Source organism: Dermacentor albipictus, chromosome 1, assembly GCF_038994185.2.
Source record: "Dermacentor albipictus isolate Rhodes 1998 colony chromosome 1, USDA_Dalb.pri_finalv2, whole genome shotgun sequence".
Taxonomy (NCBI): Eukaryota; Metazoa; Arthropoda; class Arachnida; order Ixodida; family Ixodidae; genus Dermacentor; species Dermacentor albipictus.
In genome coordinates this window covers 423,214,882-423,238,282 of record NC_091821.1, presented here as the reverse complement: position 1 = coordinate 423,238,282, position 23,401 = coordinate 423,214,882, and the positions used below count along the sequence as shown (strand labels likewise).

Below are 23,401 nucleotides of genomic sequence, written 5' to 3'. Positions count from 1 at the left end.
CATGCCGGAAGTCGTCAGGCGCGCAAACGTCATCTACATTCCTATGAATCTATACCTGTTTGTCAACCCCGGCTCAACGCGAGGAGGGATCTTTGGCCTTGCCGATCTCGCCGTCGGATTGGCTAGTGAAATGTGGTCCTTCGTCCTTGACGCGGCGTGGCGGTCCCAAGAAAGTGGGCCAAGTCTGTCGCCCGTTGGCATGTGCTTCAAGCAGAAATACTTCAATGATAGCGCGGATGAAAGAACGTGGCGGAATGCTTTACACGAAGCTCTGGGCCTGATGTCTGTGGTTAATCTGAGCAGCCATCCTGACTGGCATGAGGCCTGCACGTTGAACAAAACTCGTCTGCTGAAAGCGCAGGCGTTCTTCCTCTACTGGGTGTACAATCGCTGCGCAACCTTTCCCAGCGCCGCTTCTAGACGAACCATCAGCGCTGCTTTGAGAAGCCTACCATTCACGGCCGAAGCGTTCTCGTGCGCTCCGACGGCACCCATGGCTCGGCGTCCGGCATGCCTCGAAAACCTAACCATACGAGGCATATGAAATTAAACGTGTTTTCCGTCTCTAGTGCTGCTTTAAAAGCGAAGCTTTTCTTTGTGAACATCGCCGGGTTTTCCTGACCGTGGGAGCTAAGTGGCTGTTCTGTCTTATTATCTGATTATCATGAAATCTGTTTATTAATCATGGATCGTGAACAATTAGGAAGAAATGAATTATATATTACTTTACCTGGACCCGTCTCAGCTAAAACAGTCGTAGGTTTGCCCGAGAAGCGAAGCACTGGTAGCGGCAATTAATTTTTAGACATTTTAGCTTTAGCTACATTTTAGAGAAGTTTAGCTTTATCGGCAGTATAAATTGAAGTTACATTTCATGAGTAAAAATGGCCAGGCTTAGCTTGGTTAAGCCAAGAATGCGTTGCATATTGCGCGAGTTGGGGCCCAGCTTTTCCTCCTGCTGTCGTGACGTCACGTCACGTGGTTGCGCTAAAGGTCACTTGTGGCTGCCCGGTCGCGCCCAAGGGCTGAACTGAGTGATTGCAATATGCAACGCATAAAAATAGAAGCAACTTACTAACAAACATAGCAAACTTAAAAGAGAATAGACCGACATATGAGACGCGCAGCAATGAAAAATGGCTCATACCCTCAATGGTGGCTGCCCGGCCGCGCCCAAGGGCTGAACTGAGTGATTGCAATATGCAACGCATAATGGCTCATACCCTCAATGGTGGCTGCCCGGCCGCGCCCAAGGGCTGAACTGAGTGATTGCAATATGCACCGCATAATAAATTAACAAGCATAGCGTCACGCACGCACAGGCTAACATCAGCAGGTTCTACTCGATGAATGCAAACGCTCGCTTGTCACAACGTTGGCGTGATAAGGGGCAACGGGGACGGCGCGTGCTTCTCCCAAAGTGAGCGTTTTGTGCTGCCGCTCGCTGCACCGTTTTAAGTGCGCCGTGTCTCCGAAACACGTGTTGCGCTACGCTACCGCTAACACTATATATAGGTGCGTGGAAAGACAGTCCGCGCGAAAGCTGTGAGCTCGCCTTTCGCCCTGACACCCGCCGTAGGTCACCTCCAACTAAAGAAGTCGCAGAGTGGCAACTCCGGAGTTGGAATTATTACAGAATCATTTCACACATTAAAACACCCCTGTATGAAATGGGAATAGAATGATGGCACCAGTCAGGCCGATGGAATGGGCACGGTATGTCGGCCCACGATACCGCAAGGGAGTTGGAATGGAACTACAGTTTGAACTTGAGTTATAGTTGAACTATAGTTTGAACTTGAGTACTAAGGGCTACAGCACTTAGTACTCAAGTGGCACACTGCGAATGGCATATGGTGCTACCCGTGTCAAAGACAACGGCAATACAGCAACATCTTTACAACCTAGTAAAGAGACCTAAGAAAATGATTTGGATTGTACAATACCCAGAAGAAGAAGAAGAAGAAGAAGAAGAAGAAGAAGAAGAAGACGCAACCAAGAAGAGCTAACACCGACATCTCGATTTAAAATAGCGAGTTTTTTGTCCCAAATTCACCTGATATTGCTTCTCATTTCTACATTTATCTTTTGTTTCACTCATGCTTTAATGTTCTAAATCTTATTTTTTGTTACAAACTCGTAAAAACACTTGCATAGCCGTCTCATTCTTGACCAATGACCCGTAGTGGGTAGGAGCCATTGATCGGGATCAAGAACAAGACCATCTAGTCACCGCGCGGTCGCTTAACCTCATAGACCCCACTGCAAACAGTCACAAGCATCTCGGCACCACATCAATCAACGTTGCCGAAGTGGTGGTCTCTACACTTCCTGTCAACGCTGCTGAGGCAACTGACACGTGCGACTGACTGTGAGCGCTGACATGGCGAGGGAGCCATTCCTGAGACCGCTCAGCAGAGGCCGTTCTGTGCTTCTGGAGCCTTACCGCACGACGATTGTATCTGCTTGGTTCTGGACGAGGCAGAGGATGAGGTACGACTATTGCACCAGTCGAGGGCTAAAAACGTTCAGCGGCGATTTAGCGGTAGATGTGAGAGAAATGCCGTTGGCATATATATATGTGTGTGTAGAGAGAGAGAGAGAGAGAGAGAGAGAGAGAGAGAGAGACAGAGAGGCGAACAGCCCAAGAAGTAAGACGATACAAAAGTAAGAAGAACAAACAGATCGCTGAGAGCTAGTAATACAGTTCAGAAGGATGATTTGAAGAGGGTCTGCTTGGCGGTTGCTATACCAACTCGCCCAGCAAGCCATCCTTCTGATAAACCTTTGCCACGTGACCAGCTTCCCACGCTTCACACTCATACACATTTTTCCACTTTGACACTCGTAATGCTAAACTCATCAAAAAAGTTATCCTTTGTAGATGTGTGCCAATCTGAGCAACTCATATACATAAAAACAGCGAAGTTGTAACAGTGATCGAGTTTTCATACACTCCAGAAGTGCTAAGGGTCTGTTTGCTTGCTCTTGCTAGTTAGACTCGTCACCGATACCGCCTGCGCGTTCTCACCGACGCCTACATTCACGCGGCCCCTTCTAACACAAGCTACGTTGTTGGACTTGAATTATGAGCTGTTGGCTTCATAATTACGGTACAAAGCATTCACTTATCGTGAGCACGAGAAATAATCACATCATCTTTTATGCGACTCGCTCAAAGCATGGGCCTATAGAGTAGCGAGGCTTCAGGACGTGAAGCTTGATTTCGTTTACATCATCGAAACCGAAGGTTGTGGTCACGTTGTCCTTTTCCACGGGGTACGTATTACAAACAAGTGACGCGCGCGCCACTATGCCCCGATGCAGTGGTTGAAAACCATGAAGTGGTTGTTTCACCGCGTGTGCTCTTCTCTTGGAAACGTAAGGGTACCCACTCTCTGCTCTTGTCGCGCCGAGCGCTCAATAGAATCGGCTGTCTTGCGCAGGCTTAGGTGTACGTTAAATAACCCCAGTTGGTCGAAATGAATCCAAAGGCCCCACTATGGGGCCTCTCATAGGGCCATGTGTCGCGTTGGGATGTTAAACCGATCTGAATATTTCGCAATATTCGATTCTATTATGATCATGTTTTCCTTTACCAACGCGGGCAGAATGTATAGTACGTCTTGGAGGAGTACAGGTAAGCGACTTGCTTGTCGGCAGTGCCTCTACAGATGTCTCGCTCGTTCCTGTCGCTGGATGATGCTCGGTAATGGCGCAGAGCGACGATTCGCTGGTGTGACGATGAGATATACCACGTGACGTTGCGGCAATTTATCGCTGCTTTGCTGCATTCCAATTCTGTTCCTTTTTTTTTCTCTTTCCACGTCCAAAAGTCCGTTCCGAATGCGAGCGGCCACAGCCGCCTACCTGCTGACGTACGCGGGATCCATGTGCCAGTGGCCGTACGAGTACCGGTTTTACGACGACTGCGGACTGGCGACCCACGATGTCTACGTCATCCTGGGCATTCAGCAGTTGGCCGTCCTCTTGGGTCCCTATCTGGTGGCATGGCTGGGTTTGCGGAGAGCCGACGCTCCCGTCCTGCGTCCCAAGTATGGGCCTCGGCACGCGACCGCTAAATGCTACTGAGTTATTCAGGGCGGGGGGAGATGTCCGGCACTCCACACCGCTCCTCCCCACTTCTCGATCTTTCCCGAGACATGCTGGTACTTTTTGGGCACATTGCTTGGTCCTAGATATCCAGAGAACACAGCGGCTCACAGGAAAATGGAGACCTGAAGGGATGAAGTGTGGTCGAACAAGGGATGTCTCAGGCTGCGGCCAACGTTCCGACAAGGGGGTGGCTGCCTTGACCAAGCCCAGTTCCCTTGCCGAGGCGTTGGCTCCAGGTTGAGGGATTCTACGACTGCTGATGTCTTTTTCTTCGTGTATGTATATTTCGTAGAAAACTTGTGCGTTTAAAAAATTGAGCTTTCAGGGAGGCGTGCCCTAGAGCATAGTGAAAGCACAAATGACCACCATCAACGGTAAAATTCTCCGACACGCAGCCCACTAATAAAATTCTGGTTTATGTGTATCATTTACGCTGGATATTGCACTAAATAGACAATATAAGAAAGCCATATAGAGAAGATAAAGAAGTAAGTAAATAAATACATCAGTAAATAAAGAATGTCTAAGAACTGTTACAGTGTGGCAGATGGCCTCCGTAAATGGTCGGTTAACATGTCGATAGGGTCCACAAGCTCATCGTTCTCCTTTGCTGAGAATAGGACACTTAGCTGTTGCATCTCCTCGCGTAGTTACGTTGATGACAAACGAGTTGAGATGACTATGACGGAAATGCAGTATGTTAGCAGAATTAATTGATTCATAATTATAATATGTGATTGTGTAACTGTATGGTGAAATGCCACCACAGGGCCACCGTGACACTGTGCCTGCTGGCGACTGCGTTGGCCTGCGAGGTAAAGAGGGCCGGTCTGTGTTGGGAGACCTGCTTTGTCGTGGGTCTGGGCCCGTCTACGGCCGTCGCGTTGCTCGACCTCAAGGATCACGTGCTCCTGGCCAGACACCTGCAGGCACGTAGTGCTTGCGTTGTCACCCGTTCTTTTTTTCTCTCTCTTTCTCTTTGTATGTGTGTGAACTCGCACGTTTGAGAGCTATGTGGTTTATACATGCATCCCGCTTGCGCCTCCCCGAACCACCCTGAAATGATGCCTGCCTCGACTCAAAATTACCACCGAGCCTGCCCCGTCGGCCCGCTTGTGCCCCGTTTTCCTTTTCTGACAGCGAAAAACAAAGTTTACTGAAGCATGGAGATGAAATGTTGTTACCATTGCAGCGTGTGATAAGCCATATTCTTGCACTTATATTTCAAAATCCACGGATTATATTCGGGGCCTCCGAGGTATCCTACTGTTGCGACTGGGGGTCCGAAGATGTGGAATGTACTTTGCTCATGGAGGAGTAAGAGAACGTGGGGCTGCGCCCGATATTCAGTACGTGCTACAAACAAGAGTTTATATTACATATTTACAAGATATTCTAAGTAGTACAGAGAAAGTTCACGAAGGAGTTGTAGCAGCCGATCCCTCCCGCCGTCCGTCGCTCTTTTTATCCCCTGCTCTCTATTACGGGAGAGCCAGCAGTTTCTTTAAAAGAAACTTATATCTAAGCATCCGCCATTGTTGCAGGTAGGCTACGTCGCTGGATGGACATTAGCAAGAAATAAAATTATATATATATATACGTTGGTCATTTGTTTAATAAACTAAAATAATATAATTAACTTTTTAATCCCTAACTTATGGTATACATGCTATAAACAAGAAATTAAAGCCGAGGAGTAGTGAAGTCATGTCTGCTTATCAGATGTGCCAACACATAAGCTTCGTTTCAAATAGATTTCAACACGAGCTTTGAATCTGCATAACTTTTATTTTCTACGAATGAGTTACTCACAGTGACACATAAACGTTCGCATTGTGCCGAACGAATGAATGAATGAACGAACGAATGAATGAATGAATGAATGAATGAATGAATGAATGAATGAATGAATGAATGAATGAATGAATGAATGAATGAATGAATGAACTACTCACAGTGGCACATAACTATCTTGAAGCAGCGACGAAGAAACGACACGTACCCTATGGTTCAAGAAAAGGGGGCAGCCCAAATATGAGAAAATTATGAAATTTAATGAAGCCGGTGAATATCATGCGCTTTTTCATTATGAAGTATATGTGCTTTAGAGACACGTGTGAGGCGACATTATATGTGCAGGTTTTATGTCGTAGTGTATTATTACGCGGGAGAAAAGCGCGCTCATTGGCACTCTTTCCGTGCCGTAGGGTCCGCTTTGTCTGTGGCAGAGAGAACAATTCTAACCCTGGCACTAAATTACTCGCTATGGCAGGCATTACTTCCACGAAAAATTAGATGCGCAATTGACTAATTAACAGAAGTTCGCTTGTTAAGTTTCTTACTAAATTATAGCAACTATTGCAATATAGGAAATGTAGCTAGTGAGCTCCCAAGGCATGTCTACTTGAAACGAATTGTGAGGATGGCATCGGTTTCGAGATAGGCGCCGTCAAACTTGTGGTAAACATGCACTGTCATTCCGCTTTATTGCGGTAGCAGTTATACGGACACTCCAGGCGCATTTTTGCATCGCCTTCGCCGTGGTGCTCCGTACAAAGTCCATGTCGCCTCGCACCGTATATTGCACGTGCGAAAGAAAGCACGCGAGGGAGGAAAGCGGAGCGGAAACGCGCCGTCTTCCGTAGCGCGAAAGACCGTGGGGGAATGGGAGGAAGGGAGGGGTGGCGGCGTTGGGCTCCGGCAGCAACTGCGTATTGCGCGACCATCGCAAGGGGAAGTTAGGATCGCTACTCAATCTCGCGCGCTAAACGGAGGAAAGTGGGAAGGAAGCGCGGGAGGAAGTAGGGGGGTGAGCGATTGCACGGTGGCGATGCGCAATTGGTGCTTCGCCTTACTAGAGCCACTGCAACTTTTTTAATGAGAATGCTGTGTTGTGCATTGAAGCACAAAAGTAACTCGAACGCCGGTGTATATGTCGAACACTTTGAAAATTAAGATCTCCTAACTGGTGCCATCCTAAGAATTTGTTCCAATTATGTGGATATGCTTTGCGAACTCATCGGCTGCAACTCGTAAATTGCAATATGTGCCGTAAAGTAATTATTTAATAGTTAATGATTGCCATTGTGTTAATTATCCAATTATTCAGTTAGATTTCTTGTAGAAATAACGTATGCATCAATGAGAAATTTCGTTCATCGGTTAGAATTGTGCTACCTGCCACAGGGGATACCTTAAAGAAAGTAGTGCAGCGAAAGAAATAAACAAAACAACAAAGAAAACAAAACAAAATACAGTTCGTGCAAGCCGGAGCCTACGAGAATACCCAGTTACTTGATACCCAAAAAAATTTAAGAGAATCAGAGAAGCCATTGAATATCATGTGCTTTATTTCATTAAGAAGTTTGTCTGCTTTAGAAATACCCATGTATTGGTGTGTCGTGATTTATTGTTAGATTACGCAGAATAGAGGCGTGCTCCATGGAGTACATTGTCGTACTCGTGTACCTATCAGTTAGAAACTGAAATCTCCCACGCCATACCTCTGGGACGCTGGCAAAGAAAGCTTCGACTCTAAAATCTTTATTGCCGCTAATTACGCCGGGACAATACCAACCCTGGAAGTGTCGCCAACTCCGCAAGTACCGTAGAGATATTATTTGACACTTTGATTGATTCGACCCTTTCAGTGATAAGGATGGGAACCATCGGAGGCTGCCCCCCCCTCTCTCTCTCTCTCACACACACACACACACACGCACGCACGCACGCACACACACACACGCGCGCACGCACACGCACACGCACACACACACACACGCACACACACACACACACCTCTTATCTTTTAATATTTTATTTATTTTATTTTTATTTATTTTATGTTCCTGCCACCCCCTTCACCACACAGGCTAATGATCAATCGTTTAAAATCACTAGTCATTCATTCATTCATTCATTCATTCATTCATTCATTCATTCATTCATTCATTCATTCATTCATTCATTCATTCATTCACACTAATGGTATCTTCGACTGGTCGCCTCCATCCCCCGAAGCAGAGCCAGGGAGATGTGGCGTTCCATGAACTCGGAGGTAGAGGACACGCGCTCAAGCCGAACATGCGACTCGCTCTCGGAGGAGGAAATGGCAGATGTATAACCACGGGACTACTGCCAACGTCCGTCAGCTGCCGGCGCTGCCGGGAAAGACGGCGGACGCGCCGGTTGTACGAGCGTTAGTCGAGACGCCAGCATGGAGTGGCCTAGGTTTCCTAGCTGGCAGTGGACCATCGCCAACAGCAGCGACGCTGTGCTGCGATCTTTGCAACTGCTCTGACGATATGGCTCGGAGTGCCTCAGAGAGCTCGTAGATGGAGAAGAGCGATCGAAAAGAACCAGGCGAATTCAAGGCGCGCACCCTCTTTCAACCAGCCGAAGACAATGCAACTAGCCAGAGCGGTCTAGAGCGCTCCGAAACGACCAGCCGAAGATGTTATAAGAGTTGCTACACGTGCCTACGTGAAGAAAAGGATTCGTGCTTCGAGCTGAAGGGTACATTGTGTCACTATGCTCTTATTTAAATAGTGTGAGAAAGCCTTGAATAAAAGATCTAGTTACCGAAGTAGACACTTTCGATTCCTTCATACCAAGTATTATCTTTTAGTGTGTACATTAAATAGTTTGCGTCAAAATTACAGCTCACCTTGTTCTAGTACTAAGGTCTGTTCATGTGGCTACGCTATGCTAACATGAAGAGCACGCGCACAGTGTCATAGCTCATGTCTCTCCTCATCAGACACGCATTAACCTTTCGCCTTTTACTAAAGGGTATCGTGGGGAGGGACATATACAACAGGTCAATTTTTGTGAGGCTCCGCCTGATTGGGTTGAGCCTAATGTTCCAATCAAGAAACTGGCTGTGGCTTAGCTAAGGTTAAGCCCAGGATGCGAAGCATACTAGCCTTTATTTTAACGCGACAGCGTTAAGGAGCTCGTGTCGCCGAAAAGCCGGTGTCGTCGGCTCAGGTGTGTGGCGCTTGCTCAGGCGCACATTTCGTTGTCGCGCCGAATGCTGCGTTGCTCGACGCTCAGCGCGTCCGATGCGGGGCGCGTAGTCAATGCGCCGTAGCAAAGCCACCTAGAAACAGTCTCTTTAGCACGCCGCAACCTTCGCTTCTCATTCCAACGAGCAGCTCTGTCTCCAGGAGGCATCTCACCTCGTGAGTGTCTAGTAGAGGCAAGCGCAGCTGCTTATATACCGCCGCGACGCCGCGAGCGACGGCGCAAGTTGGAGCCCCGTTTCTCCTCTGTCGTGACGTCACGGTGTTACGTGGTCAGCCTTGAAGGCGATGCCACGAGCGACGGCGCGAGTTGGAGCCCCGTTTCTCCTCTGTCGTGACGTCACGGTGTCACGTGGTATTGAAGGCGACACCGCCGCGCCTGAGGAGCTGGGTTGAGCTCTAGTAATATGCTTCGCATAAAAAGCAGTTGTAAGGCTGTGATATGTCCGCTTATAGTATGGTACCTGCTATGGTAGTAGGGTAGCAGCGCAGAACAGCTTGGGGCATGCTTCGGTCAGCGAATGGACTTTTACACGTATAAAACTATTCACAAGTTGTATTTAAAAAATTTGGAAAACGCTTAAGCTTCGCCTCAAGGAGTGGAACCCGATAGCATACAAAGATCCGTGAGTGCTTCTCAGATTTCCCGGTAACTACAGCTTATGTAACCGTAATGTTTACGGGAAACGCTGGCGGTGAACGCTATGCACGAAGGCGAGCTTTGTGGTTCTTTTCTTTTTTACGGTGTGCAACGAATCGAGGGGTCCGCACCGACAGACCTCCAACGGCAGCTGGAAAACGCTATTGCGTTAAAATGCGTTTATGTTTGAATTTACGCGCAACAGAATTATGTTTTCTCGTATATTCAAATTACAGTCCGATGCTGTCATGTGTGTAGGCTGTGTTTAAGTCGCACTTTACGACTTTTCTACGTATTTTGCCTTGTGAAATTCAATTAGTTAATTAACTGCGCCACATGGAAGGACTGCGTGATCGGGTATGCGTGGTCCGAAAAATTTGCCGAAGCGACGTCCAACGCTGGACGCTGACGCCTGATTTTCTGCGGCACGTAAGGTGTACCCAGGTCGCTCTTAACCAGGAAATGCTCCCGACTAGAAGCTTTACTTCCTTTTTTCTTAGTACCCGGCTCCGTTTGTTTTCGCAAAGCACATTTTCCCACTGTGTGCCTTACTCAAATTCCCCATCCACCATTTATACGGCGGCTGCCAACTCTCTGGTATGCGTCCGCAAGATTCACCCCGGCACCGATGTAGCTTCAACTCCAATCCAAGAACTAGTCGATATCCTCACCCCAGGTCACCGCCCCGCATTGCCAAATGTACGATCTGTGTCCATCCACAGGCCAAGCTATTACGGCCAGCTTCCTCGATGCCAGGAGAGCTATGTTGCGCGAAGGTGCCTGCCGTTGAGTTAAAGGCCCTTCATGGCCATCCCGGCTCGTGGAGTGTGCCCTTTTTGTGGTGGTCGTGAGGATTCGGTTCATATCTCTACGCAGTGTTTGCCTCCCGCAGTTATTCTCCAACGGATTGCTAGTCTTTTTTTGTCTCTCAGATGTTCCACATCAGACTGTTCGATTTTTTCACCCTTTGCCTAAGCAGGTGATCAACCAGTTCGTGCTTCTTCTTGTCGAGTGCTCATACCAAGCTTGGTTGGTACGCTGTGATGCTGTTTTCGGGGGGCGGGCGCCGGGCCTTCACGAAGTGCTTGCGAAAGCACGGAAGGAGGTCTGGTTCCATCTCAACCGGGAGCGGTATCACTTGGGCGACAAGAGGTTTCTGGAAGTGTGTGCTTGTCCTGCTGTGATTTCTGATGAATCAGGTGGAAAGCTCTCCATTAAGCCATGATGCATGCTCCTAAGGTCCCTCGACTTGGCAGTGTGCGCCAGTCGATCCACGAGGTTTTGTTTGGCTCAGTGGAACCGAGAGCCGGAACCGGTCTTGGCGCACCCCCGTGTGGTCGCGCTGCTCCACGGACGACTTTGGTGGTTTCCATGGTTGTATGCCTTGACTTCTTTTGTTTTAAGGCAATCCGAGGGTCTGTCAGGCTCGCGTCCTGTAAGACCGACATGGCTGTTTGTGTTTTGAGTGCACTAGCTCAGTCGCGCTGCACCACAGCAGCCCCCTTATCCGGGAAGGACCGCTGGCCCGAACCAGAGCCCCCCGCCCAGTCCACGTACCCGGGTAGAGGAGGAGTGCCGGGGTCAATGTATGCAATGACGTTGGGTTGATGAGTACATATAATCTCTGAGACGCGGCACCTCCGGCTGCCAAGTCCTCTTCCCATCTGACAGCTGCACCGGGCCCTTAATGCTATCGCGTTAGAAATTCACGCAGAAACTCGACTGGAGTTGTCAAGTATGCGTAGGGCATTGTGCCACTTGCAGCCACTCAGTGGTGTCCGCGCAGCCTGGTGTCATTATGAATATTATCAAACTTGATCCGACGGGTATAAACACTTATCAACCCTTATCGGACTAGACCCAATCCTAACCAACACTTATCGCTAGTTATCGACTTTATCGCAACTGATCCGATCATTTTCTGTCTGTATCAGCATTATTGGACATGATCCGACCTTTATAAGCTAGTATTGGTCCTTATCGAACTCGATCCGACCCTTATCAGTCCTTATCGGCCTTTATCAGAATTGCTCTGATCATTATAAGCCATTATCGCTCGTTAGCATCTTATCCATCTGCTTCGAGTACTCAACTGGTGAAACCCACATAACCCCTCATCACTCCTTATCATCCTTATCAACTCATTGAGTGCTTATCTGTCAGTGTTGCGCGGAGCGAAGCGCATGAGCCATCAGAGATCGAAGCGATGTGCTTTCAGATCTGTCTTGTGAACTCCCCGGTGAGAACTTGTAAACTCCAATAAGTGTCATGAAGTAATAAGTTAAAAATTTAATCATTTAATATTTTTAATTAGTAGGGTATACATTGCAATCTTTTTGTGCAAGTAACGCCCTCCCCTTCGAGTAGACCAGCTCATGGACAAGAATTGTGCTATCTGCCACAGGCAATTTAAAAAAAATGAAAGTGTTCGCTGAAACACCCGGTATATTTCTGTATCATACACAGACAATAAATTCTTCAGCGAATAAGAGCGAACTCGAGGTGGCCTACAGCGGCACCATCAGCTAATAACCAGCGGGTGATTATGAAGATAAAATGTTGACAAAAATGTTACACTCATGGCCATGAGAACGTGCAGCATTGAACGGAAGACAAATGATCGCTTTCATTGAAGTCAAGGCGTTCGCTTCTTATAAGTCGAAATTGAAATTCTAGGGTTTCGTGTGTGAGAACCACAATCTGATTATGAGGCACGCCGTTGTGGGAGACTTCGGACTAATTTCGACGGCCTTGGATTCTTTAACGTGCACCTAAATTTAAGTACACGAGCACTTTTGCATTTCCCTTCCATCAAAATGCGGGCGCCGTCGCGGCATGGAGTCTCCCGCGACGGGTGTGAATAGTAATAAGGCAGGACTGGTGCAGAACATAGGAAGAGGTAGCGACGATGGGACGATGTGTCTCTTGACTGCGCAATTCCTGTTCGTGCAGGTGTACGCCACTATGCTCGTCTGGGCGGTGATGGGTGTGCTGGTGGATGTGTATGGCTATGGAGTCGAGTGCGTCTACTCTCTGGCGTCGGCACTCTACGCGACAGCAATGGTGGTCATCCTGCTTGGAGTAGACGCCAGCAACGACATGGTGCCTTCGAAGCCGCAGGTGAAGATAACATTTCTTTTTTTCTTCAAGGCACCTTCTTGAGAGAATCCTTTAAAACCCACGTACAAACTTTCTTGCATCTATAATAACTTAGCGTATATAAAGTGGCGGACAAACACCGACACAAAACCCACGAGGTGCGCTACCATCAACTGTTTATCAACGGGAGGCCACCCACTATTCAATGCGCTATTCGGATCGCGCACCGTATGCTGTGAGTGCGAGAAAAGCGTGCGCGGGCTCGCCTAGAAGGATGACCGCAATTGACGCGCACCGCCCTCCTGAGTGCCCAATTTGGAGGTCACGCGAAGAAGCGCTCACACAGGTCGGACGGTTAGGGGAGAGTAGAGCGCGGGGTATACCGCAGAGTTACGGTATATGCTATCAAAGGTGCTACCTTTTGTAGCATTTACAGTAACTCTAGGGTACCCTGATCAATAGCGCCCTATGACGATAGGTGAGTGCGCGTATCCTCCTCTAGCCCGGTCGTGGCTGTTCATGGCTTCCCGCGCGGCTAAGCGCATGCGCGGATCGCGCTCCGTATCAAGGAAGTAATCGGCGGCAGGTGCAAAGTGTGGGCGAGTTGAGATGGCTGTCCATTAAGTGAGTGCTGTTTATCGCGCGCGCCTGTGGTATTGGAGGTGGCGCAACTGTCGGAGACGCGTCGGCGCTCTTCATCACGCCAGCGTTGTGACAGCAGATGTTCGTGGTCATCGAGTGAGATCTGTTCTCCTTTGTCTGTTCGCGCGTGACACGTACCATGCTTGTTGATTGAATTATAGGCGAATATTTACTGCAATTTACACGACTGTCAAAACTACGAACCTTAATTCGTGTAGTTGTCTAATACTTGGCTACCCTTATCAATGCGTCACCTTTCGGGCGAAACTGCGACTTTACTTGCCTGGTCTTTGCAAGGAGCGGCTGCCGTAGAGTTTACCGTACTTCTACGTTTGCTGTTCACTTTTAATTACGTTCTACCGCTTCTCAAACATGCATTTTCTTACCCGCGCTCACGGGGCTCACGGTGATGCGCTCCTTCGTTCCATTGCCGAGGCCTCCTCCGGCCGAGTGTTTGTGACGCGCAGTTTCCCTTTCTGCGCGAAGGGTGTCGCCACTGCTCCTAACATTCGGATGTGCCCGGAATGGGCGCTTCGCCGTTTCGCGCTGCTGCTCGAAGACACCGAGGCTCTGACGACGTGCGCCGCCCGGTTCCTGCTGGAGGCGGTGGCCGTGCTGAACCGCGCCGTCTTCGAGATGAGCGGCCCGTATGCGTGCGGCAGGATGGTCACCTCCCTCGCGCTGATCTTCCTCTTCAGGCAGGCGAGTGCGACCTGCGCACTTCTTTGACCCTGCTGGGCTGGCCTGTAGTTGGTTGTCGTTCTGCATGACGAGAAGCGCCCTACTAAGAGGACAGTGCGTATTCGCAACGGTGACGCACACACCATTGCGCCTATCTTTCAGGCCTATATACAGGGCGTTTCAGCGAACACTTGCAATGTTTTTAAAGGTTGCCTGTGGCAGATAGCTCAATTCTGGTTTATGAGCCGGTGTACTCGAAGCGGCGGACACTACTTGAACAAAAAAAATTAAATGCGAAATTGACTCATTAGCAAGAATTCATTAATTAACTTCATAGCTAATTATCCTATAACCCATATTGCAATTTACAAATTCTAGCAGTGGACTTCACAAGGCGGATCCACTTGGAGCGAATGTTCAAGACGACACCGGTTTCGAGATATAAGTTCCCGAACATTGCGGAGAAATGCATTGGCGTTCCAGTTACTTGTGTGCTTCAGTGCATGAAACGACGTTTTGTTAACAAATTAACTGGACCGCCAATGCATTTTTTCCGCAAAGTTCGGGAATTTATATCTGGAAACTGGTGAATTATCTTCAATATTCGTTCCAAGTAGATCCGCCTTGCGAACTCCACGGCTATAATTTGTAAATTTTAATATGGGCCATAATGTAATTAGTTAAAAACCTAATTAGTGAATGTTCATTAATGAATCAATTTTTCATCTCAATGTTTTGTGCAAGCTTTCTCCGCCGCTTCGAGTAGACCAGCTTATGAACTCCAATTGTTATACCAGCCACTGGCAACATTTACAGACTTTTGAAAGTGTTCGCTGAAACACCCTGTATATAGCGATAACTGATATGAATAATGGTGGCTGTTAATGTCCTCCATGAACTGAATGAACGTGTGAGCAACGCCTGTTGCAGCGCGTGATGTGTTTTCTTTAGCGGATTGCATAGGTGGACGGAACGTGATGTTTGTATTTACTTGTATTTTTGTGTCTTGGCGCTTTTAACTTTCTTTAATCAGAAATACACTGTTGATTACCGTGCGAAATTTGCTTTGTTTTGCCTGATGTGCCCTTTCTCTAGCCTGTGAATGCGTTTGTATAAATGCAATGTTCAATTATAATATCTGGAACTCTGGGGGACGTCGCGGATTACTTCATTTTCTTCAGGTTTTTATTTTCATTCTCTTCATTTCTTTTCTATTTTCATTCATTTGGCCGAGAGATGCTTGATACAGGAGAAAAAAACAAAAAAAAACATACTTCTTTTTTTCTTTTTTGACATTTCGCATTGAAACCTTAGCGGTATGTCAGTGTGCCATCCCTGATTTCATAAAGCTTTCCGCATTTTAGTAGTTTCGGCTTATAAATATGTTCTGGAAAGTAGTCGTTTTATTATTATTATTATTATTATTATTATTATTATTATTATTATTATTATTATTATTATTATTATTATTATTATTATACCCGCCATGGTTGCTCAGTGGTTATGGTGTTGGGCTGCTGAGCACGAGGTCGCGGGATCGAATCCCGGCCACGGCGGCCGCATTTCGATGGGGGCGAAATGCGAAAAAACCCGTGTACTTAGATTTAGGTGCACGTTAAAGAACCCCAGGTGGTCGAAATTTCCGGAGTCCTCCACTACGGCGTGCCTCATAATCAGAAGGTGGTTTTGGCACGTAAAACCCCATAATTTTAATAATAATAATAATAGCTTAGTTATCTATTTATTTTTCGCACTGAGTCCTCCTATACCGACTTGCCCCACTAGCTCAGTGGTCATGGCGTTGCCTCGCCTAGCACAAAGTCGCAGGTTCAATCCCGACCGCGACAGTCGCATTCCTATGAGGGTGGTACATTCGTACAGAAAAAAAAAACAAGAGCAGAAACAGTGAAATGTTATTTGCGCAAACAATGAATTACTATAGTAATACATTAATATTATCAAATTAGTCTGCTAAACTATCCACAACAAGAAACTTGATCAATAACGCTGCTATAGCGGCGCTAACACGACTCCAGCAAGTTGAACTTTGCATCCCGTTTCTAGCTTATCGTATTCGTGTATACCAGGCGCTGACGTAGTACGAAGAGGAGTCGCACTAATCTGCCAACATAGAGTAGATCGAGCAGAGATTTAGGCGCTGTCACACACACCATTCTTTTCTTTCCTTTATTTTTTTAATGGGTGTCGCCATGTTACTTAGGCAGTGACGACTTCTATGGGCTGTCGGCATGCTGGCTTTGGTGAACCCTCCGCCATGGCGTCGCGTTGTATGCCAGGTATACGCTCGGCGGCACTTCCTGCATGGTGGTTGTTACCATGCTTGTTAATTTAGTTAGTAAACGAGTGTTCACGAGCTTAACGGCCGATAAAACTATGCTGTTCTTATTTAGTATGGCTGTCTACTAATTTGCTGTCGCAATCGATGCTTCGCCTTCCGTGCGAAAGTGCCCGGAAGGCGAACCGGAAGGTGATGTAGAAGAGGATAAAACCGGTTATTCTTTTGTTCGGTCCTGTTCTTTCCGTCCTCTGTGACGCCCTCGCCCGTTTTACGGAAATTGTGTCCTCACAAATAGAAGGCGGATTCTTTTTATGCGGTTCCCCTTTACATATTACTGCTATCTACAGGGCAAAAGGCAACGCCGAAGCACAAAGCTTATATGTATCACGCTGGCTTACCAACTGCAGTGATTTCGCTGTGTTGAACATTGCCATTGGCCTCGTACAGGAGGCTAACGTAGACATAGCATAGGGATTTCAAGTTTACTACACTTGAAATGCGCGTGAACGATGCCGATGGTGGACGCAAATATTTTATAACGATTGGCGATGTTTCGGGGTCGCATTTGGTAGGCCGTCCACAAACACTCGTGTGTTTTAGTTCTCACGCCAACTCCATTTACAATTCACGTTGGTATTTCAAGGACGCCGCTTCTCTTCATCGAGTAGAAACTGGTAGAGCCAAAAAATTTCACAACACACACATACACGCCACAGCTGATGATGCGCGTCGAATGCTTGCTAAGCCAAGAGAAATTTCCGCCTACTGTACAGTTACCGCTGCACCGAGAGCTTACACAATAGTTCTTTGACAACCTCGTATGAAGTGACGTCACGTAAACGTCACAGAGAACGAGATATAAACTTCACAGAGAACGAGCTAAGACATCTTCAAATCGCTCCGCAGCGCACGCCGGCAACACACTACAGAGAGTTTTAGGTTAGGGGACGCAAGCGACTTGTGTAGGCAAGAAATAGGGGCAACGGTACTGCGCATGCGCAGACCCGGACGTAGGTGTCTGCGCATGCGCAGTAACGTCGCCCCTAGTTCTTGCGTACGCAAGCCGCTTGCGTCCCCTAATTTAAAACTCTCCATTCAAGCAGCGCCGCGCCTCTGCTCGCACTGAGCGAGATCGCAAACACACACACACACACACACACACACACACACACACACACACACACGCAAGCACACACACACGCACACACGCACACGCACACACGCACACACACACGCACACACACACACGCACACACACACACACGCACACGCACACACAAGCACACGCACACACAAGCACACACACACACGCACACACGCACACACACGCAAGCACACACACGCAAGCACACACACACACACACACGCACACACACAAGCACACACACACACACACGTACACGCACACACGCACACACATACACACGCACACACACACGCACGCACGCGCGCACACACACACACACACGCACGCGCGCACACACACACGCACGCACACACACACACACACGCACACACACACACACACACACACACACACACAAAATGCCTCACCTCTTCGCCCTTTCCTTCTCGCCCGATGAAAAATGTCCATAACTGTTAGCTTGCATGACACACTAAGGAACGCGACACACTGCTGCCGTGTTTATGTAAACGCGGCCTATCCATAGGCTCTGCGTCAAGTTTCCTGCGCGCCTTATCGGAAGTTTGAGTTATCAAACTCGGCGTTCCAAAACCGACACGTTGGGCTTTGCGGGGTTTATATACTAAGCCGCCGATTGAGTGCGCCTTTTTGTCCATTCGATATCTTTCGAGAAGTACTTCAACGCGTCTCTCGGCGCTCCCTGCTTCGGTGCCGCAGTGCGCCGACACCGTCGCCTCGTCCATCGCCGTGGTGACGGACGCGAGCGGCGTGAGCGGCGCGGCGCGTGCGGCCAGCGGGGCGGCCATCTGCCTGTCCGCCTTCGCGTCCTCGTACCGCTACTCGACGCCCGCGCGGCCCGAGCACTGCACGGCGCACGCGATCCTCTCCTTCGGGACCACCGTGGCCACGGCGGGAGACCTGACGCCGCCCTGGCACCGCAGCGCGCTGGCGGGCAAGTCTTGATCGGATCGTTCCATGTGCTACGTTATACGGACCGTGGAGGAAGGAAAAAATGAAGAACTAAGAGGGAGGCGTCACATGACAGTCCGGAAACGTACAGGGCGCACGCACGGATGCCATCGCGCGGTCGCCATGTTGTGGTGCAGCCAGCGCGGTGAAATGCTGGGCGTTAATTATCTGTGTGGTTCAACTTATCTCCTGCAGCATATTGGAAGGTGTGAAAAGGGCTACAAAATGACATATGGTGACGCCATGTGTATATTCTCTATAGTCATAAAAACACAATATGAAGGAAAGGATCACGAAAAACAGACCCTCACCGCGTGATATACAAGCGGTAATTTCTAGCCGCCCAACGCTTGGAAAGCACGTGTGAAAGCAGAGCCGAGAGAGGGCGGCGATGGTCGATCGGGAAAATCTAACGGAAGGGCTAAAAAAATAAGGCAGTCGTCGAGGGCCCGGCAGCCAAGGCCTACATACCAAGAGTCAAGGCGCAGATGGACCCCGAATAGAATGAAGGGCGGCGTCAGGGAGATTGGCTTGCTAGCTGCTTGAGAAGAGCAATCAGTTGAGCTAGTTGGTGGGCATTCATTTTGCCATCTTTCCTTGCACTGTGTACTAGAAGACACTAACAGGGACGAAATGAACGCTGGTTGTAAAAAGGATACGGAGTGACACGGGGGAGCGCAAACTAGCAGCTGATTCGTTGTCAGGACCAATCACAGTTCTAAAAGAACGCAACGCTCCCCCGTGCCACTCGGTGTCCTTTTTACAAACAACGTTCGTTTCGTCCCTGTCAGTGACTTCTATTACATAGGGCATGGAAAATGATTACTGCTTGAAGCCAGCTGCCGGACGTCCTGCTCCCATCTGATATCTTTATTTTTTCCTTCCTTACAATATGTCGTGGACGCCATACCGGAGCCGGCAGTGCTCCGGAGGATAAGCGTATTCAGCTGAGGAGCAGCCTTTCATCAAGTGTTGATTGCAGAAGCAATAATTATTCCTGAAATATTGTTCGCGAAGTCAGTGATCGTATATATTTATGACCATGCTTGCAGACGGTTAGTCATGAATTACAGCATTTAAACTGTTCAAGTTGTGCCATCTGGAATTCTAGAACGTGTAGAGCTATCGACAGCCCTGGGACATAACAATATAATTGGTTTATATACCTGAAAGACGAGCGCCATCTAGACAAGGCCTTTGCACTCTGATCTATGGGGTCACACAAGTGATATCATGCAAACAGCAGGGGTTCCACTTTGCCCCGTCGTACGTTTTCTCACGTCATGTTCTAGTCACAACACGCTAGTTCCGCTTGTGTAATCTTGCGTCTACGACAGAGTAGCATCTGCGCATATATCTATCAGGTGCTGTCAGAAAAACCGTTTTCGTGCCAGGCCATACGTTCGATAACCAGGGGAAGACACTGCCAGACAGACTACAGGATTTCCCGAATAGCCGTGTTGCTCAAAAACCCGCGTTTCTTGTTTGCTCGGGGCCGCAGAGTTTTAAACAAATAATACTAGGTGTAAATTTGGCGCTAGTGTCTGCATGCGTTGCCAGTACAACGCTTCGTCAAGCGTGGGAACTATGCATTTGTTAAACATCGCCTCTTTTAGCTCGAGCAGAAGTTTTTATTTTTTAACCGAATCTATCATCGCAGACTTGCTGTATGACAACGTTCACGTTAATTTAGCTTTTAATTTGAATTGTCTTATTGTTTTCGGAACAATACAAATGAATATTGTGTTAAGCATTTTACAAATCAGGAATACTTACCGATTAAGGTTGAGTTACTACCCGAATGCCATCTATGCCGAGCAACACGTAATTATGTTCTGGAACTTAAGTTGGGATGAACTGCTCCAAGGAAACAAATAAGTGTTACGTGGCTGGCACGCAGGATAGATCGAAGGACGCACGATAAACATATAGAAGCTGTGGTTATGACATTTAGAACGAAAACCGCCCAAACTAGCACCCGGTTAGTTTGAGCTGTTTTAAAGCGAAGTGTTATTTGCCTCAACAGCAGCAGCAGGTGCTGCTGCTGATACTGATGGTATATTTGAAAATGATGCACCCCGTATATATCGCGGTTCTTATTGTTTACACGCAAGGCTGTTGGCGACAGGGATCCTGTTGTGGCCTCGTGACGACCCCGAGGCCGAGCTTGCCATAATCCTGGGTTGGATGTCATCACTAACCGTCATGGCCTTCTCGATTGTGGCTACGGGCTTCGTGTTGTCGTACTGGTGTCCCACCATTGTTGATCGCAGGCCAAAACCTTTGTGGTGGCACTATTGACAGTTCTTAAAGACGCGCCTATCCCGTCAGTGACGTTGTTGACAAAAAGGAACCTGGTCGGGCGACGTCGATTGCTGTGACGTTTCTTCATCTTTAAGGTTACTTGCTTAAGAAATAATTCGGCACCAACGTCGTTGCTTTTCTTTTTACAGTGTTGTTGACTTTCATTTCAGGAGCCGCATTTGCTATTTGATCATTCATCTTGCCAGCACATCTTGTCTGAAGCAGGGCATGTTGAGGACGCCCTTGGCTTTGATTGCTCATAACTATATAGACAGACTTTCATTCGAACGAGTGTCACCAGCATTCAGGATTCTGCCTATCCCCATATCCTTCAGGCTAGCATTCAACAGTATATGCTGCCTCGTTGCTGAATAACTGCACATTCCTTCTGACTTGTAAGACCTTAGGTATATGTTACGAAATGCTAATGCCAAGAGGAGCGCGCAACGCAATCTACACATACAAGAAGGATTTCGGCAACTGTATGAACCTAGATCGCGCTACAACACCTACACAGACATTCAGAAAGTATTAATACGTTAGCATTAGGAGTGCCAGAGGGGAAAAAAGCGTATGTGCGTGAAGGGCGGAAAGCAGGTGTCGTGGTATAGGTAGAGAGGGGCTGGGGGAGCTTAGAAGAGCGTGTATGCGTGTATATGTCTGTGTGTATAACATATAGTGCAGCTGACGGTAGTCTGCTCCGTACCACCGTCAGTTGCACTTGGTGCTCGTGGGTGTGTTCTGATAGGACTGCACAAAAGGCGAACCGGGCTATTTTTACTTTTCAGGTATTTTTTTTTTCTGAGCTGGGAAAATGTCTTGGTAGCAAGGAATCAACCTTCACCTTGCGAAGCTTAGCACCAATTTCTCGAAAAAAAATTCGTATTCCACTAAAGGAAGAAAAGAGCGTTTTAACGACTTGTAGACTTTACGAATTCGATAGCCTATCACTACAAGATTAACGCATTGTATCACGCCAAACTTTTTTTTTGTCAGACATGCACCACTAGCACTATTGACGCAGGGGAAGGTATATTTGCATCACCCACAGTATGTTTTTTGGAAAATTGCCATACATTGTTTTTTGAGCAGCTGCCTCTGACTGACTCCCGAAATCGGGGGTCCTTTTGGGCAGCTTTATCCAAGGGATGAAGCTGGACAATATTTCTGACAAATCGTCAAAAACACAATCATCTCGGATATTTTATCAAAATTTAATAGAGTACCCACCCTAGACTATTAAATGTAGTACTGCAAAAATATGTTGCGTTATTATTATTATTATTTTAAGTGAGAAAACTGAGCCTATTTTAAGACCCGTGTACTGGTCATCCCAAAAACGAGTCTCGTTATATTAATAAAATAAATACCTCATTCATATGGAATTCTGAACTCATTCTTTTTGTTGCAGTAAGGAAGAGTGACTTAGATTGTGTCTTTCTTGCCTCTTTTTAGCCATGAAATGAGTTGAGCTTGTTTTCAGTGCACTTGCGCCCGTGTTTCTACGACGGTGTTGAGGTGGCGAGCACGCCAGAGCGCGTACAGCAACTTTTTTGAGACTATTCGGGGGAAACTACTTTTGGCGTTGATATCTAATTACATCTGCTATCTGAAATGCTCCGCGCGTAGATGAGGACAGGGCGTTTGTCGAGCGAACTCCCGAATAACACTTTTCAATTTTCTGAACCACATTCGCTCCCTAAAGGGCTCCACGTGTGAGACCGATTCCGTGCCGTGTCATGCGTATCAGACCAAATATGAAGCAAACAGAAAATGAGACCAGGAATGGTATATGGGAGTGTAACTGGTATTTTAGCTGAAGTGTAGAAACAATCGGGAAAGAGGAATTGAAAGGGGTCTAAAGAAAACACAACCAGCCGCAAGTGGGAGCCGAGCCAACATCTTTCACATTACGTATGCGGTGCTTCACTATTATGAAGTAGGGGATCGCTTGCTTGCTTGTTCTTTCACTTGTGGCACTTGCCCAATACGGGAGATTGGCCTAGCAACCGGCTATAGTTTCTATATAAACGCCCTAGAGCTAAACGTAGTGCTACAGTAACAGAGCTGCTTGAGCTGGTTGGTGAAACACCCTTGAGCAACACTCTAAAAAGAGTGTCCCTTAGTCCTTTCGAAGAGTCTGAACTCGTCGCTTGTACCACACACTTTGGGGGAGACAGCCGAACTATTTTTCGCCAAAGAGTCCTGAGACTATCATCTGTGTTGTATGCAAGGTGGTTACATAATTTCTTGCACAATAGTCATGCACTCTCTTTTCTAGTTGTCTCCTGGATCCTCTCAAAGGGGCTGCAAGACTACTGCTGAGTGAGCCTGTTAACTAGTCTAGATAAGTCAGATGACCCAAGATAATTGGTCACATGACCAATGCTGATAGATTCAGGTAACTATACTTGATGAATCCGATTGCTCTAGCAGTGCGTGTCAAGTTACTCTGAGTGCGTGGGCCAGGATTCATGCAAATA

At 47.6% G+C, this 23,401-nt stretch overlaps 1 protein-coding gene and 1 pseudogene across 1 annotated transcript; both read left to right on the top strand.

Moving 5' to 3' along the window:
- The first annotated feature begins 2,201 nt into the window (after nucleotides 1-2,201).
- On the top strand, nucleotides 2,202-18,623 carry LOC135896467 (uncharacterized). Its single transcript, XM_065424866.2, has 6 exons — nucleotides 2,202-2,493; nucleotides 3,837-4,055; nucleotides 4,886-5,045; nucleotides 12,733-12,900; nucleotides 14,008-14,223; nucleotides 18,363-18,623. Exons 1-6 carry the CDS (start codon nucleotides 2,384-2,386, stop codon nucleotides 18,606-18,608), a joined length of 1,119 nt encoding a protein of 372 aa, XP_065280938.2. The 5' UTR covers nucleotides 2,202-2,383; the 3' UTR covers nucleotides 18,609-18,623.
- On the top strand, nucleotides 8,859-8,969 carry LOC135897818 (U5 spliceosomal RNA; annotated as a pseudogene).
- Nucleotides 18,624-23,401: the final 4,778 nt, after the last annotated feature.